Genomic DNA, 18,502 nt, shown 5'->3' with positions numbered 1-18,502 from the left:
CAGTTATAACTCGGGGAGTCCCTGTCTATAGCACCCAGACAGAAATAAACTGGAGCTCTGACAAAACAACAAAAATTTAATTTTTGAGTCTGCAAAATACAGTGCACTCTTTTATAACTGCACGTATCAAATTTGTTATGATAGCAAAGTAAGCTCTATGGCAACCGTTGTAATACTCTGGTGCTGACTGCCCGGGAAGGATGGGGAAAGCCGTTGTTTGTTATTTCTGGCAGAGCTTGCTGGCTTGACTTGCTCTTATTCTGTAGGGGGACCTTTGAGAGCATTCTTTTCCACATGAGAAACTCTGCCAATCTGGCAGGATCCACCACCACCCCACCACCGCCACCACCCCCACCCCGCCCCCCCCCCCCTCCCCCTCCCTATTTTCAGCTGTTTGCCTCCAAAATTCTGATCTCCCTAAACACAGAAGGTTTACAGTGGCAAAAGTTATTGGAAAAAATGAAACACGCAAGGGCACTTTGCAGAAATTTGTTGCATTGCTTAACAAGGCTTCCCCTCTATAAACAGCTCTTGTAAACTGCTGTGCACAGCTATCTGCTGTACCTCTTATTCACTTATTGGAGTGCCAAACATTAAACCTTTTGATCATTTTCTTCAACTCTGGACCGACCAAAGAAAAAAATAATGAGGGCTTGGTTTGCAGGTAGCCCTCAGAATTTGACATTCAGCAATTTTTGTGTTTTATTCTTTAATAAAAATCATATTGGGATTTCTGTTTAATGAGTGCTGATACTTGTAATATACTTGCCAGTTTAGGAAAGGGTTCTGTTGTGATTACTGGCAAAAAAAACTAAATAGCAACTTCGGGGATAAAAGTCTCCATCTAATTCAATCTAATGTTGGCATTGTGCTCCCATGATTGATAAGTTAATGAATGTTGTTGTACTGGAGTTGCCATGTGATAGAATGTTTTCCCTGATACCACCCACATTCCACAAGGCTCACATAATTGCTCCTCATTTCGCTATGAGTCATTAACGGTTACTGTGTCCAAAAGGTAACAAGTTTATCTAGCTTTTTGTTTATTCAGTGAAAACTCTGAATGAAATAATGTTCTTCAGTTCTGGAAGTGCGTTTTTGGAATTCTTGCAAAGATGTCAACATTTGACAATGACAGAAATGTTTTTGTATGATGGGTAACTCACAGGGCCTGGAGAGCTGCAAAAACAAACTAAACTACTGATTGTGTTACAGGTGCTGTAAGAGGAGGGACATGACCTTTTCTGTGCTGCAAAGATTTTCCAATTTGCACTTTTTTTTTAAATGTAAAAAATTGCCATTTCCTTGATGGGCTGTCAAAGTGGCTTGTGGAAAATGGAAAATTCGCACCAGCGCAACAGAGATGTCCTGGCAACAGGGCTAAAGATATGCTTAGAAAACAAAAAATGCACACTTTTATTGTTTTTTTTGTTATTTTACATCGCTCAACTAAAGTAACTGGGTTGATTTTTTTCCCCCAAATTATTAGATATACCAAGACAAAAAACTGAGGGGGTAACTTTTATGTTGACCATGATGTCATGGCAAAGATTGATATATATCTCTGGCACGTACTTGGCCAGATTGCACATTAGAGCAGTGTGAGGTCAGTGAGAAGGCAGAGTAACTGCATGGGTTTCACATGGCATGGAGACCGACTCCATTATCATATCAAAATGTTTTTTTAAACAAGCATAATAATGTTCTTATGGATGCCATGGGTTTATTTTAATCTGTGATAGCCCTAGCACCGGACTCCACATTGCCAGGAGAGCATATGATGACCAGAGGTCTGGACATGATGCCCACAATTTCCTGTTAAAATGAATAGGTAGAAAAATAGGGGATATTTAGAGAGTGTGCATAGTGTGCCCATGTGCTGGGTATATTTAATTAGTGGATGTGGAAGTTCTGCACACGTGTGTAAACACTCATGCAAAACTCTCTGCTGGATCAGAAATCGAAACCACAGGCAGATGGCGGGCGGATCTGAGGTTGGTAGCTTCACAACAATTGCACTTTTAACAATATGGGGCGGGATTCTCCGATATCGGCGCGATGTCCGCCGACCTGCGCCAAAAACGGCGCGAATCAGTCCGGCATCACGCCGCCCCAAAGGTGCGGAAGTCTCGGCATCTTGAGGGGCCGAACCCTCACCTTGAGGGGCTAGGCCAGCGCCGGACTGATTTCCGCCCCGCCAGCTGGCAGGAAAGGCCTTTGGTGCCCCGCCATCTGTCGCGAAACTGACTTTGCCATGCGGCGCATGCGCGGGAGCATCAGCAGCCGCTCACGGCATCCCCGCGCATGCGCAGTGGAGGGGGTCTCTTCCGGCTCTGCCATGGTGGAGACCATGGCGAAGGCGGAAGGAAAAGAGTGCCCCCACGGCACAGGTCCGCCCGCGGATCGGTGGGCCCCGATCGCGGGCCAGGCCACCGTGGGGGCACCCCCCGGGGCCAGATCGCCCCGTGCCCCCCACCCCCAGGACCGCGGAGCCCGCCTGCACCGCCGAGCCCCGCCGTCCCAAAGGTGGTTCAATCCACGCCGGCTGGCGTGGGTTGACAGCGGCGGGACTTCGGCCCATCGTGGACCGGAGAATCGCCGGGGGATTCCCGCCGACCGGCGCGGCACGATTCCCGCCCCTGCCGAATCTCCGGTGGCGGAGAATTCGTGACACGACGGGGGCGGGATTCACGCCGGCCCCCGGCGATTCTCCGACCCGATGGGGGGGTCGGAGAATCGCGTCCAAGATTTCTGGGGCATTTCAGACAGGTACATAAATATTCGGTTATATAGCTTTTGAATGTTTCTTTTGGAAAACATTTTGAGTTGCAGAATACTCGAGTGGTTCAAAAAAGAACAGCAGGGAAAATTTTTCTCTGTGAATTGCAAACTACTGTGGCAAAAGAAGCAATGGCGGCATGAGGAAAAAAATATTTTTGCACAGTGATGGTTACGATCTGGACTGCACGGCCTGAGGGTGTGGTGGAGGCAGATCCAGCCATAGTTTTCAAAAGAGAATTGGGCAGTTGTTTGAAAGGAAAGGATTTTCAGGGCTGCGGTGAAAGGCAGGGGAGTGGGCCCAGCGTCGTTCTCACCGAGATCCAGCACAGTCTAGAAGGAAGACGCAGTTCCAAGATTTTCAAGTCCCAGTAAAAATCAGTAATACTGACACCAGTAATACTGGAGTTCCATTTTAAGATACCAGTTCAGGCATGTTTTACTGGTACAGGCACCCTTCATTTCTAGGTTTTTCCTTTTGGGAGCCATAGTGGGCTGAATGGTCTCCTTCTGTTCTGTATCCACTCCATGATTCAACTTATACACCTCACACAGGAAATCATCCTCATTGTTCCTTCATGTAACTCTTGTTGGCCTCGATGTTTTCATTCAGGATTTCAGGAATTTTCACATGTATTACAGCCTTCTGAAAGTTGGATGAAGCAATTGTAACCTTTATTATTAGGCTTACGTTAACACTGCAATGAAGTTACTGTGAAAATCTCCGAGTTACCACACTATGGCACCTGTTCGCAGTACACAGAGGGAGAATTTAGAATGCCCAATTCACCTAACAAGCACGTCTTTCAGGACTTGTGGGAGGAAACCAGAGCACCCGGAGGAAACCCACGCAGACACAGGGGAGAACGTGCAGACTCCGCACAGGCAGTGACACAAGTCGGGAATCGAACCCGGGACCCTGGCACTGTGAAGCAACAGTGCTAACCACTATGCTACCGTGCCGCCCATACATACAACTGCGGGGAAACAGAAAAACAAGCGTGAGCCTGGACTCAGCCGCACTCTCGCCCCTGAGTCAGAAGGTTGTGGGTCCGAAATCGCACTCCAGGGATTTAAACTTATATTCAAGACTGACTCTCGAGTGCCATACTTAGGGAGTTGTGCACTGTCAGAGGGGCTGTCTTCCAGATGAAATTTCAACCGAACCTGCTCTGATTTCTTTGATCATTAATGATTGAAAATAAAGGGAAAATGTACTACCTTTGGTGCTACATGTCAACCACCATCCATACAAAAGAAATGACTCTTTCCAGCAGGGCCAATGATAGCAAGGCAGATATTCAGTAAAGGCTGTGAATGCACTGTCAGCTTTTTGCCCGTGTACTGGAAAATTCTCAAACCACAGCAACTGACGCACAGTGACAAATGTCGTAGGGTATCTAAAAGCATGCAAACACCACCCACGAGTTCAGAATTGCTGTATGGTTTTATAGTCAAATAGCAACATTGAAAACCTCAAATCTAGGGTGGGGAATGCCAAATCTACATTACATAAGCTCTCATCTTTATGGGGGGTTGGGAAGGGAGCTGGGGTGGGGGGGGGGGGGGGGAGGGGGGAGATATGAGGGGGGGGATGTGTATGTTATAGTGGCTGTGAACCCTTGAAATGCAGCAACACAACAGGCCTCACAAATTTACTGACAGGAGGCCCTCTGTATTTCTTTTTCTCTATTTCTCAGCCAGCCAGATTCAGAGGCTGCCTAGTTGTAGAGTGGATAGGCCTGTGCTGGGAAGCTGCAGCCAGCGAGGAACAAGCACCACAGGGTGGTAGGGGAAGGCATCACGGAGAGGTAAATCATGGTGGAGGCTTGAGGTTGTGAGCTTGTGAGTCAGCCTGGAGGTTTGGCTGGTGTTGGGGCGTGGTGCATCAGGAGGCTGTTAGTTTGGGGAGCCAAGGTCTGTGGAGGGTGTGGGAGGGTAGCAATGGTGTTTGGTGGTGAAGAGGCTGGGGTATAATCACTCCAGCCCCTCTCATCTCTGTTCAGTTGTTAGGTTTAATGAACCCGAGGAGACCCAGGTTGCAGCATTAAATCTAAAAGGTTGTTAGAATTTGAGGCATGCAGCACAATATAACCACTAACTTGCCTTCCAAGAGCAGATTTCTCCCTGATACTCCTATACCTGCTCCATTTAAACCACAAATAGGCACTTCTGAGGCGGGGTGGTTTTCACATTTTTGTTGCTGTATTTTATAACCCCACTCGGAGATGCTACTAAAATGTGACAACATCATCGTTTGTGATATTATCTCATTAAAATAATTTACTATGCCAAGGATGGAAATTAATGTTGTTCCGTAACAATTTGCAATGCAAAATTCCATTCAAGGTAATGTCAATGGACTATGGATTTTGAACACATGGGGTTCTGTCATAGGAGTATGAATTTGCAACACAAAACCGGGTTGTGCGGTTTGTAAAATATTATGTAGACTTGTGATCAACAGTACTTGTGGGTGAAAGGGCAATTCCATCATCATGTGAAAAAAATTACAACAAGGGGTCTAGCGATGCAAACACTACCGCTATCTGAACTGTCGACCCGTGTAGGTCGTAGCTATATGCTGGGCCATAACAAATGCAGAATAGAGATTTAGCCTCCCAGGAAATTAGCGCCAACCGAAGCTAATAAACAATAGATTCATATCAACCCAATAGAGAAGTCTAAAGAGATTGTCCTGTTGATTTTCCTAATTTATCAAACAAAATAATCAATACTTACCTCATAAGATGGGCCAGCATTCAAATAGAAATTCTGAATCAGAGTGGATATGATTGTAACCTGTCGAGAATCACATCATATTCATCGGGTGGGATTTACCAGCTGTTCACGCCGGCGGGATATTCCGGTCCCGTGCCGGCACGAGGGTTTCCCGGCGACGAGAGGAGCAGCCATGGTGAAGTCCCTTGACAACGACGGGGTCGGTAAATCCCACCTCCGCCGCCAGAAAACACACGGCGGGTTGGTCAGTAAATCCCGCCCATTATTCCAATGCAAAACAAAATCACTTTTAACCAGCTTTAAATGCAAATAGAGTATAAGCTCAGTTCCACTTCATCCCCCTTATACAATGTGATGTCATATTTATTCTGGCTGTCCAGGTAAGTTCTATGCTCCAATTGAAATAATTGCCGAGTCTTGAGTCTCTCCACATAACTGCAGTTTCCTATCCAGGGCACCATCTGGCCAATGTTTTTTTAAAAACTTTAATGTCCTTTCTCTAGCTAGTACTCCAACTGTGGCCTTAGCCAGTGGTTTATATAAATATTCTTCTTTACATTTATACTCTGTGCCTCTATTTCGAAAATCCAAATGCTATGTGGCTTTTCATGGCTTCCTTGACCTGCAATTGCATTTTCAAGAAAGCATTTGAACCTTAAGTTACCTCTATATATTTATACCCTTTAATGTCTTTTCATTAAATGTATACTTAGTTTCAACTCCCAAAATGTATTACTGTAACATTTGTCGATTTTTTTAGCATTAAGGTTTACAAAAGCATAAGATTCCTTGGGTGCCAACAATCTAAGTACAAGCCATTTATTTATGTAACATATACATAGAAACATAGAAGAAAGGAGCAGGAGGAGGCCATTCGGCCCTTCGAGCCTGCTCCACCTTTTATCACGATCATCACGGTCCAACTAAATAGTCCAAGCCTGCTTTCGCCCCATAACCCTTGATTCCAAATGCCATATTCGCCTCAAGTGCCATATCTAGCCGCTTCTTTAACGTATAATGTCTTAGCCTCAACTACTTCCTGTGGTAATGAATTCCACAGGCTCACCACTCTTTGGGTGAAGAAATGTCTCCTCATCTCTGTCCTAAATGGTCTACCCCGAATCTTCAGACTATGACCCCTGGTTCTGGACACACCCACCATTGGGAACATCCTCCCTGCATCCACCCTATCTAGTGCTGATCGAATTTTATAAGTCTCTATGAGACCCCCATCATTCTTCTGAACTCCAGCGAAAACAATCCTAATCTAGTCAATTTCTCCTCATACATCAGTCCGCCATCCTTGGAATCAGTCTGGTAAACCTTTGCTGCACACCCTCGAGAGCAAGAACATCCTTCTTCAGAAAAGAAGACCAAAACTACGCATAATATTCTAGGTGTGGCCTCACCAAGGCCCTGTATAATTGCAACAACACATCCCTGCTCCTGTACTCAAAACCTCTTGCAATGAAGGCCAACATATCATTAGCCTTCTTTACTGTCTGCTGTACCTACATGCTTACCTTCGGCGACGGATGCACAAGGACATACAGGTCCCACTGCACACACTCCTCTCCCAATTTTCAGCCATTCAGGTAGCAATCTGCCTTCTTGTTTTTGCTTCCAAAGTGAATAACCTCACATTTATCCAAATTATACTGCATCTTCTATTGATTTGCCCACTCACTCAACCTTTCCAGATCATGCTGTAGGATCCCTGCATCCTCATCACAGTTCACCCTCCCAGCCAACTTGATATCATCTGCAAACTTTGAGATGTTACATTTTGTTCCCTCAGCCAAATCATTAATATATATTGTGAATAGCTGTTTTGTATATAGAAATAAGAAAGAGTTTAAAATGGGTATCAGGGGCGAGATTCTCCGACCCCCCGCCGGGTCGGAGAATCGCTGGGGGCTGGCGTGAATCCCGCCCCCGCCGGTTGCCGAAGTCTCCGGCACCGGAGATTCGGCGGGGGCGGGAATCGCGCCAGTTGGCGGGCCCCCCCGCGCGATTCTCCAGCCCGGATGGGCCGAAGTCCCGCCGCTAAAATGCCTGTCCCCCCGGCGTAAATTAAACCACCTACCTTACCGGTGGGACAAGGCGGCGCGGGCGGGCTCCGGGGTCCTGGGGGGGGCGCAGGGCGATCTGGCCCCGGGTGGCCTGACCCGCGATCGGGGCCCACCGATCCGCGGGCGGGCCTGTGCCATGGGGGCACTCTTTCCCTTCCGCCTCCGCCACGGTCTCCACCATGGCGGAGGCAGAAGAGACTCCCTGCACTGCGCATGCGTGGGAAGCTGTCAGCGGCCGCTGACGCTCCCGCGCATGCGCCGCCCGGAGATGTCATTTCTGTGCCAGCTGGCGGGGCACCAAAGACCTTTTACGCCAGCTGGCGGGGAGGAAATTCGTCCGGTGCCGACCTAGCCCCTCAGGGTTGGGGCTCGGCCCCCAAAGATGCGGGACCTTTGGGGCGGCGCGATGCCCGTCTGATTTGCGCCGTTTTGGGCGCCAGTCAGCGGACATCGCGCCATTTCCGGAGAATTTCGCCCCAGATTCTATACACATGCCGACTGTGCATTATTGATTTTAGGGTTTTTTTTTATGCGTAATATCTATTACAATTCATACTGAAATTTTTCAATCAGCAAGGGTACTTTTCTGTCAACCTCAATATGTATCAGTTTCATACCTTGCTCAGGAAACCATTGCAATGCCTTAAACATTGCAGGCTGCCTGCTTTTCCACTCACTGGAGCAGAATTGAGAGGTCAATCTTCTAGACAGAAGTTAATCTCCTTTCTGCTTTGAACAAAAATCACATCCTGATAATGATTTGAAAATGTTACTTTTTGTTCTTGTGTTTCTGAAGGTTACTGAAAGCTGGTGTATTACTAGATTGAGTTCAGACGTAAAAGGAAGTTTTGCAAGATTGTTCACAAATTATTCTGGATTCGCGTTTATTTAAAACTTCAACATTTTGAGCCGAGTTAATTGTGTAAAAGTATAAAGTAAATGTGTTCAATTAATGTTAATATGGTGTGATGTAGTCGAATAAGTGGAATAGTGAAATAAGTGTGAGAATGATAATGAGGGGCGGGATTATCCGACCCCCCGCCGAGTCGGAGAATCGCCGGGGGGCGGCGTGAATCCCACCCCTGCTGGTCGCCGAATTCTCCGGCACCGGAGATTCGGCGGGGTTGGGAATCGCGCCGCGCCGGTCAGCGGGTCCCCCCCGGCGATTCTCCGACCCGAGATGGGCCGAAGTCCCGCTGGTTCTATGCAGGTCCCACCGGCGTAGATTGGACTAGGTCCCTTACCGGCGGGACCTGGCGGCAGTCAGGCTCCAGTGTCCTGGGGGGGCACGGGGCGATCTGGCCCCTGGGGGTGCCCCCACAGTGGCCTGGCCCGTGATCGGGGCCCACCGATCTGCGGATGGGCCTGTGCCATGGGGGCACTCTTTTCCTACCCGCCGGCCATGTCTGCCTCCGCCATGGCTGACGCGTAGGTGAACAGCGCCCTGCGCATGCGCGGGGATGACAGCAGCAGCCACTGACGATCCCGCGCATGGGCGGACCTGCGCTGGCTGGCGGAGTCCATTCGGCCCCAGCTGACACGACGCCAAAGGCCTTCCATGCCAGCCGGCGGGGCGCCAACCACTCCGGGGTGGGCCTAGCCCCTAAAGGTGGGGAGGATTCCCCACCTTTGGGGCGGCCCGATGCCGGAGTGGTTCACGCCACCCCATCCCGCCGGGATCCCTCGCCCCGCCGGGTACGGGAGAATCCCGCCCATGGTGTGCTAATTTTGATAGTGAAGTGAGTGTATTATATAGTTTTGGTTGCAAAAAGTAACACACATAATACATTCTATTCTCACCTATACCACAGATCTTGTTCCCCATTAGCAATAGTAATAACATGAGAATGAAAATATTCTAACATTTAAAGGGCAAACCTTAGTAGGTCACACTTGCCAGTCTACATTTAGACGATGAAAAGTACCCATTTACTGCTCAAAATCTATAAATCGCTTTTTGTTCAGATAGTTGTTTCCTTATTCAACTTTAAAATGGCTGAAATTCTGGCAGAATATCATGTAGCAATTGTCTCATGTGCCCACAATAATATTTAACAAGGAAACAATATCAGTTTTCCAAACAAATTAGTCACACCAGACGCACATATTAGCAGGAACCACCAATAGAAGGATGTCCACCCTGAAAAGAATCAGAAGCTTTGCAATTTCAGACAACTATTGGGGTAGGAAGAGTGATGTGACAAATCTCCTGTATGTTCATGAAGTGAAAGGACTTTGTGAAAGGTGTTCTTCTTTTGGGTGGGCCGACTGAAAACCACATGCATGTAATGAGATGACTGCAGAACATTTGGAAGTTTAACTGTTTAGCAGAACTGCTATTGCTGGATGATCCATAGGAACCGTTTTTTTCCTGACAAGTGTGTGGTGTTGGGTGCTCTGGTGCACAGATGAGCCAACACAGTTGTATGTGGTACAACTCTATTTTATTATAACTCTTATAATACAGTTCGTTCTGGATACTCTGCACGTGCTGTCTCCCTGAGTGTGTTTGGCAATAGATGTGTCCTGGTTCTCCTCTGCAGCTAATACTGACCACCGGGGGTCGTGTCTGTGCTTTTATATCTTTCTGTCATTGGTTGTGGTGTTGTGTGTTCTGATTTGTCTGTTGGTGTGTCTATCATGATGTGTGTGTTTGAATATCATGACATCCCCCCTTTTTACAAAGATATGTGCCTACGTGGTTATAAATATAATTGTGTCGTGAGTGCATCGAAGAGTGTGTGTGTGTGTTATGTACAGCGTGTGTATATGACGTAACTATTTACATGGGGCGATGTCGGGTGCGTCACACTAACAAGGTTGTACCATAACAAAACTTGGATGCGAGAGAAAAAAAAACTTGAACATTGGTCTGGTCAGACGATATCTGGAACAATAAACAACAACAGGTTATAATACAGAAGTGTTTGACTTTTTGAACGTATGAACAGCGTTATAAGTCCAGTCTAATGGGTGACCGCCTCAAGAATGGGCTGGTCCTCAAGCCGGTTCAGCTGTGGAGATTTGGGGTCACACTGGTTCACCTTGGACTGTTGGAGGTGATGCTGTTGCCGAAGTCTCTACTTTACCATTTGTTGTACTTCGTGCAGTGCTTGGTTTTTTCATTCGTGCAAATATAACATTCAACATCTTTGTTAGTGGTGCCTTGGCTGTGGTTTGGTTCTGGTGGCGATGGAAGGGGCATGATCCGTGGCATCTCCACGAAGTCATCCTTGGGAACCAGTGGAGGATCCGGCGTGTGCGTACGGTTCAGTTGCGAGCGTGGAAGGCGGCGCAAAGCTCGCTGATTGCGCCTACGCACCAATCCATCCGCCCTGCATGCCAGGAACAAGGTGGAGTCTTTTTCTTTTTATGTTTGTGGTGGACGGCATCTTGTAGCCGATGGGTCGTCGCCATCGAAGTAGCACCATCACTAATATCATGCAAGGCGATGACTGTGCCAGATGTGGAAGTTGGCCGAGACCGTGTACGCTGGTTCCGGCCACCTGCTGTGCCGGAAGGGCGACTCCGCAGAGAAACGTCGAAGCATGTCGCCTTGGAGAGAGAATTGTTGCTCGCATCAACGTCTGGCGATGGCGCGAATTGGTGTGTCCATCTTGGACCGCCGGTGCTGGTTGCCACTGCCGACCCAGTGGGACTGCCACGCGATCCATTCCCTGTCGCCGTGGCATCCGCCGTCACCCTGAGCGTGCCATCACCGAGGCCGCGACACCGCCCGTCCGGAGCAAGGTCTGGCGTGCGCGAATCAGAGTCGGCGCTTGGCTGCTCCCAATCTGGAGTCCGGTCTGCCTTCCGTCGATGCCCCCCGTCCGGAGTCCCAACAGGTTCACTGGAGGCAGCCGAGATTCCCTGAAGCTGCACTTCTGGAGTCGGAACATGCAGGAATGCACCAACCAGTGGAGAGGGTCGAGCCATCGAGGGTGGAAGCGGTGCGCTGCCACCGCAGTCGTCAGTGGTCCCACCGTGATCGTCGAGTGCCTCGGTACGCACTAGGCGAGGTCTGTCACCTTGCACCTTTTGCATGGGAAGTGGGATGCTGTCGTCACTCGTCTCACATCCCGTGGATAGATCCTCATTAGCAGTTTGCTGTTCACTAGGGTTGGGTAAATTGTCAGAGTTTTCATCTGGTGGTGCACACCATGTCGGTGGACTGTCATTGTCTTGCCGTTGTCCTTCATTTGGGCTTTTCTTCTTTGGAATTTTAAATCTTCCCCCAGACATTGCAGAACCGTGTTTATTACCCCCAAATTCTCCCATAGGTATGGTCTCGAATATAGGATCCAATGTTTCTATCGACATTGTACTATTTTCCAAAGAACATTCCGTTTCACTTTTCTTCTCAGGTGCCTCATGTGTATCTTTGTCTAATGTACATGCCTTCATGGTCTCTGGGTCTGATTTTGCTGGGACTGGCATGGTCACAGTCTCTCTTTTACTGTTCTCAATTGCCCACCTTATACTCCCCATACATAACTGCTTAATCACTGGGGTTAGTGTGGTACAATGGATAATCGGGTCGACCTTATCTGCATCTTCACCATTAGTGGAAAGCACACTTGGTTCACTTGACACTGCTGTGGGTTTTAAATTCGTTATCTGGCTACTCGATGTCGGTGTCCTCAGGATTCTTGCTCCAATGTTCTGCTCAATAATCAGTGGAGCGTGTATAGGTTCAATGCAATTAATGTTCCCCTCAAGGTTTGAAGAGTCATTACTGACTAACTGCTGGTCTCCGAAGTTGGGATTTTGCGGTGTTGTGTTGAAGGGAGACATTTGTCCCTGCTGTAGATATGATTCAGGTTGTGTTATTTCCATTACCTGAGGATCAATGTCTTGTCCATTTTTTCGATCCGTACTAAAACACTGGCAATTCTCAGTCTGCTCCTTGCAAGTTAAACATTCAATTAATTTCGTTAGCAAATCCTCAGCATCCTTCTGTGGCCGTGCAGCATTATTAATCTCTGTTCGGCTATAATGATCCTGAAGGTCAGCGCATAAACCTTTTTTCTTCGGGCTTGGACGAGGCGATTCCTTTGGCTTGTCTTCAGTTAGGCTTGAACAGTCTTCAGCGCTGTGCCCTTCATTGTAGCATGAGAGACCGTCATGTTCATGCTGCTGTGTAGTGGAGCATGGTAGGCTGTTATAGCCTTCTTGCTGTTCACGTGAGCATGGCAGACTTGCATCGTCTGCCGCTGGTTGGTCAGGAGAGGTTGCTAGACCCTCATGGTCTTGTTCCTGCAAGGACTGCGCTCTGGAGTCTTGCGTTCCTTCCATCGTGGAGTCCGTCCACGAGCTCTCTGTGGAGGCTTGTGACACTGGAGTCACTTCTTGTTCGTGCAAGGACTGCGCTCTGGAGTCTTGCGTTGCTTCTATCGTGGAGGCTGTCCACGAGCTCTCTGTGGAGGCTTGTGACACTGGAGTCACTTCTTGTTCGTGCAAGGACTGCGCTCTGGAGTCTTGCATTTCTGCAATTGTGGAGTCTGTCCACGAGCTTGCTGTGGAAGCTTGTGACACTGGAGTCACTTCTGGTTCATGCGAGGACTGCACTCTGGAGTCTTGCATGTCTTCTTTCATAGAGTCGGGAACGTTGAGCGGGACGTGGACCACGCTCTGTGTGGCAGCAGGGCACTCTCCGTGTGCTTGCACCGCTCCCTGTCTGTTAATGTCAGGCTGCAGCATCATCCGGTACTGATAAGTTGGAACGTCATATCTGCTGGATTGAAGATCCTCAAATCCGAAAAATGAATCCGCATCTGCGTCGGATTCAATGTGGGGGCCGCCAATGTGCAACACGAAAGGTTCGTCCGAGTCATAGTCATATAGGACCACGGAGCTATCATTGGGCTCGCGAGGTCCGGAAATACTGTAAAGATCGTCATCGAAGTATTCAAGGTCAGAATCATCGGCTTGTGCGTAGGTAACTGCTTGTCGGAGGGTTCTTCGGAGGTCAAATTCATCTCCTGGGTCAATTTGCGGCACTGTGCTGTCATTCCAGGTGAGGGAAGGTTGTTTTACAGCTTTAACAGATTTTTGTTTTTTTGATTTGGGACGTTTCCCTTTTAAATTGGATTTGGGACATTTCCCTTTTAAATTGGTGCAGTCTGGGGCCTCTGACATCCTGACGCTCGGTATGTAGCACGTAGGAAGCGACTGCGCATGCTCAGATCGCTGATCCTTTACCGATGGCCGTTTTCTTGACTGCGCATGCGCAGCATCTCGCGCATGCGCAAACGAAACTTCCGGTTCTGCGCACTGCTCGCGCAACTGTGCTAGCGTTATACCTTTAGCAAGATGGCCGCCGACCTCGACCCAGCCTTCTCTCAGGCCCGGGATTTCGGCCTCTGGGAATTCGGGCTCCGGGATCCCAGCCACGAGGTGAGTACTGCAGCTTTTCTTACCTTTATGTGCCGATTGGATTGCGTTTTCTTCACAGTACTTGGAGAATTTGCCCAGGACTGCCTGGTAATCGTACCTTTGCTGCCTCCTGAAGAACCTGAACCTTCTGAATATTTCTCTTGCCCTTGTACCGGCGATGGTGAGGAGAAATTCAATTTTTTCCCTATCATCCAGGTCTTTGAGCTCAGCTGCCACCAGGAACAATTCGAACATTTGCCGGAATCGCCGCCAGTTTTCGCGGAGATCGCCGTGGCACTGGAGCGCCTGCGGAACCGGGAGCTCGTACATCATGCCTGGGCACTGCTGGTTGTCTGTGTACACTGAGGTATGCCGGCAGGTATCGATCCACTCCTGTACCATGTGGTGTTGGGTGCTCTGGTGCACAGATGAGCCAACACAGTTGTATGTGGTACAACTCTATTTTATTATAACTCTTATAATACAGTTCGTTCTGGATACTCTGCACGTGCTGTCTCCCTGAGTGTGTTTGGCAATAGATGTGTCCTGGTTCTCCTCTGCAGCTAATACTGACCACCGGGGGTCGTGTCTGTGCTTTTATATCTTTCTGTCATTGGTTGTGGTGTTGTGTGTTCTGATTTGTCTGTTGGTGTGTCTATCATGATGTGTGTGTTTGAATATCATGACAAAGTGTACCAGACAAACAATGCTAACTGCACCACCCACATTATATCCAAACTTAGTTCTGTTGGCTTATGACTCTACTGCTCAAAAACTTCCATTGACCTTTGGTCCTAACACAGTGGGCGCGATCTAACTGAATTGCAACAGAGTCGAGGGTGTTTAGCCAGGTGTTTCCCTGCACTCGCAGTACCGAGAAAGACCACGTTATCGAATGGGAGTCTGTTGCAATCCGGGGCCTCGGTAGGGACGCCCTGCTGAGACCACAGATAGTCCTGTTTCCCACACTGAAGTGCTCCGCTTGCCTGTACTCCTCAATGCAAGAGGAGATTGGGAAACCATTTTTAAATGGCATCCTGATTGTCCTTGAGAAAGCAGTGATGAGCCACCTTCTTGAACCGCTGCTGTCTTTGTGGCATAGTTTCACTCAACGTGTTGCTAAGTCGGGAATTCCAGGATTTCCATCCAGCACTGATGATGGAAGGGTGGTCTTGATGCTGTGTTGCTTGGAAAATAACTTGCAAGTGATGCTGTTCCCCTGTGCCTGCTCTCCCTATTCTTCTAGGTGGGCTTGGAAGGTGTTGTCGAAAAGCCGTTTGACACAAGGGGCGTCATTCTCCGACCCCCCGCCGGGTCGGAGAATGGCCGTTGGCCGCCGTGAATCCCGCCCCCGCCCCCGCCGAAGTCTCCGGTACCGGAGATTGGGCGGGGGCGGGAATCGTGCCGCGCCGGTTGGCGGGACCCCCCGCTCAATTCTCCGGCCCGGATGGGCCGAAGTCCCGCCCAGAAATTGGCTGTCCCGCCGGCGTAAATCAAAGCTGGTATTTACCGGCGGGACCAGGCGGCGTGGGCGGGCTCCGGGGTCCTGGGGGGGGCGCGGGGCGATCTGACCCCGGGCGGTGCCCCCACGGTGGCCTGGCCCGCGATCGGGGCCCACCGATCCGCGGGCGGGCCTGTGTCGTGGGGGCACTCTTTCCCTTCCGTCTCCGCCACGGTCTCCACCATGGCGGAGGCGGAAGAGACTCTCCCCACTGCGCATGCGCGGGAAACTGTCGGCGGCCGCTGACGCTCCCGCACATGCGCCGCATTTCCGCGCCAGCTGGCGGGGCACCAAACGCCATTTCCACCAGCTGGCGGGGTAACAAACGCCATTTCCGCCAGCTGGCGGGGCGGAAATCCCACCGGCGTCGGCCTAGCCCCTCAATATTGGGGCTTGGCCCCCAAAGATGCGGAGCATTCCGCACCTTTGGGCCGGCGCGATGCCCGTCTGATTCCGCCAGCTGGCGGAAATGGCTTTTGTTACCCCGCCAGCTGGCGGAATTGGCGTTTGGTGCCCCGCCAGCTGGCGCGGAAATGCGGCGCATGTGCGGGAGCGTCAGCGGCCACCGACAGTTTCCCGTCTTTGGCGCCAGTCGGCGGACATCGCGCCGTTGGGGGAGAATTTAGCCCAAGTTTTTTGAGTGAAGCTTGTAGAGGGTGCATCCTGTAGCCACTGTGAACCGGTGGTGAATGAGTGAATGTTTATGGTGGGGTATGGACTGCCAATCCAACAACCTGATTTGTGCTGGATGGTGTCAAGCTTATTGATTGCCATTGGAGCTTCCAGGCAGATGGAGAATATTCTATCACACTCCTGAGTTCTGCCTTGTAGATGGTGGTCAGGCTTTGGGGAGTTAGGAGATGAGTCACGCTTGCAAAATTCCCAGCTTCCAATTTGCTCTTGTAGCCACAGTATTTATGTGGCTAGTCCATTCTATATAATGTTGCTGTTGTTAATTCCAGAAATGTTGGCAGCACGCATCTGGACTGAAACAGAATTAAAATGAATAAATAAGCAAATGCTGCTTTGATACTTGAACACTGTGGCAAAGGGTGACTTCATGCAGAGTGTGAGCTGATTTCAAAGGTTCACCATTGCTCCTTCACTAAGTCAATGCCTCTGATCACTTGAATGTTTGTTTTGCCTAAGTAATTCATTGCTGACATAATGCCTTCTCTCAGAAGATTTCTGCACATATTCCAACTGTTCTTATCAGCATAAGGTAAGAAATGACCATGTTATGAATCAAGTCAATACTGTCTTTCTGTTTCTCGTTCTGTCTTGCTTCTAATGGCTTGACGTTCTTTGATTTGTATCTGCTTTAATTTTGTCACTTGGGGTCAACTTCATGCCAAGAACACGTTCTAGTAACTTTCCACAGCTGAGAAACATTTCCATTAAAAAAAAACAGTTCATGAATTGACAAACAGAAAATCACAGTTTAGCAAATTTGCATCAATTTTATGAATTGAAGGAAAGGTTTGGGGAGATTTTTATCAAGAAGCAACCAGCCTGCCACTCAATTCCTCTGGCAGAAACCCAGTCCATTTTAAGGGCAGGGCTTCAATAACATGCCACCAACCAGTTGCATGACCCAAATGGGCCTAGTGGGTGGGATTCTCCAGTCTGCCAGCCTCGTGTTTCTCGGCTGCACGCCGTTCTCTGGCATTGGGATTCTATCTTCCCGACGATTGTCAATGGGATTTCCCATTGTACCCACCCTATACCCCGCGAAACCCACTGGCAGGGGGTGCGATGCCAGCGAGAAAATTGAATCGTGACGACCAGCCAGTGGGTCAAGGGGAGTGATGTGTTGGGTGTTCTGGATCACAAACAGGTCACCAACACTTGAAGTGGTGCAACTCTATTTCATTGTAAGGTTAACTATATTAACATACTTAAACTGTGGGTAAATGCAATACCAGCTTTAACTGTTGACCCTTGCCTAGTCCTAACCAGGTGATGCACTCAGCACATGGTGAATGTCTGTGTTGCAGGCTGTGAGCTCTGTGCTCCGAGCTGTCTGCTACTAGAATGAGCGGGAACTCTCCTGTCCCCTGTCTTTATAGTGCGTGTGCTCTCACTGGTGATTGGCTGCAGTGTTGTGTATGCTGATTGGTCCCACTGCATGTCCATCAGTGTGTGTGGTGTCTGCACCATAATGTACTGGTGTATATTATGACAGGGGGGTAGAAACATATCACAGAGGGAGGGGGCCTGGCACATTAGTCTGTGTCAGCACGTCTTCCACGCATGGCTGCACAACAATACTATTAGGCTTAGCTTTTGGGGCCCTTTCCTCCAGAGAGACCGATATTACTGAGCACAAGCTCCTCCAAGTGGGCCTTCAAAATTGCACCAAGTACCAACATACACCAGAGGGCCTCAATTTGCCTGGATTAATGGGACTACTGCTTGATTCAGTTGTGTCCTTGGGCTTCCCACCCGAAGGCCCAAATTAAGATGGTGGCAGAGCAGGACTGAGGCAGCAAATCAGCCACTTCACTGTTAACTACTGCCCCATTAAATCTCTCCTTCTGTAATAAACAGAAACTGGTAGAAAAAGAAGACTCTACAGATATAAATACACTGCGGATAATGTTAGTGAATATAAGCCGAGCTCGGCTGTCAAACCCCAGTGGTTATTTTCTCTTTCACCTCTTTGCGGTTTACAAATTACTCCCAATGTAAGTGGTATGAAGCAGCTTTTAGCTATCATCCCATCCCTCTTTCAGTTTTATTCATGTGAGACTTCAAGCTAACACAATCCTGACTTAAATTCTGGAGACATTCTTTTGCCCCACATTAATTTTGGGCATGTGGTTTTGCTCAAAGTTTTGCTTATGGTGCAGGTGGGAATGTGCCAGCAAACCCGCAGCGAATGAGCACCACACTCAACTGCTACCTAATTAAGTTCATAAGCTCTCAGGAATAATGTGTCAGCAATTAATCCACAACAGTAAATAATCAGGTAATGCTCAACTCCGGCATTATGAGACTGTGGTTTAGCAGAAATGTTACAGTTTGCACAATA

The 18,502-nt window shown here is 48.8% G+C and overlaps 1 protein-coding gene across 1 annotated transcript in view; it reads left to right on the top strand.

Annotated features, from left to right (window-relative positions):
• The window catches only part of LOC140406324 (nuclear factor of activated T-cells, cytoplasmic 2-like), a gene marked incomplete at its 3' end in the record, with an annotated part of 137,945 nt that extends 119,790 nt beyond the window's left edge, over positions 1-18,155 (top strand). The window contains exon 8 of the mRNA XM_072494442.1: positions 18,019-18,155. Coding sequence (XP_072350543.1) covers positions 18,019-18,155 — 137 coding nt within the window. The remainder of the gene's footprint in view (positions 1-18,018) is intronic.
• Between the last annotated feature and the right edge of the window lie 347 nt (positions 18,156-18,502).

Source organism: Scyliorhinus torazame, unplaced genomic scaffold (genome assembly GCF_047496885.1).
Source record: "Scyliorhinus torazame isolate Kashiwa2021f unplaced genomic scaffold, sScyTor2.1 scaffold_482, whole genome shotgun sequence".
NCBI lineage: Eukaryota > Metazoa > Chordata > Chondrichthyes > Carcharhiniformes > Scyliorhinidae > Scyliorhinus > Scyliorhinus torazame.
The sequence above is the reverse complement of the archived record's forward strand: the minus strand, read 5'-3'. Positions and strand labels throughout refer to the sequence as shown.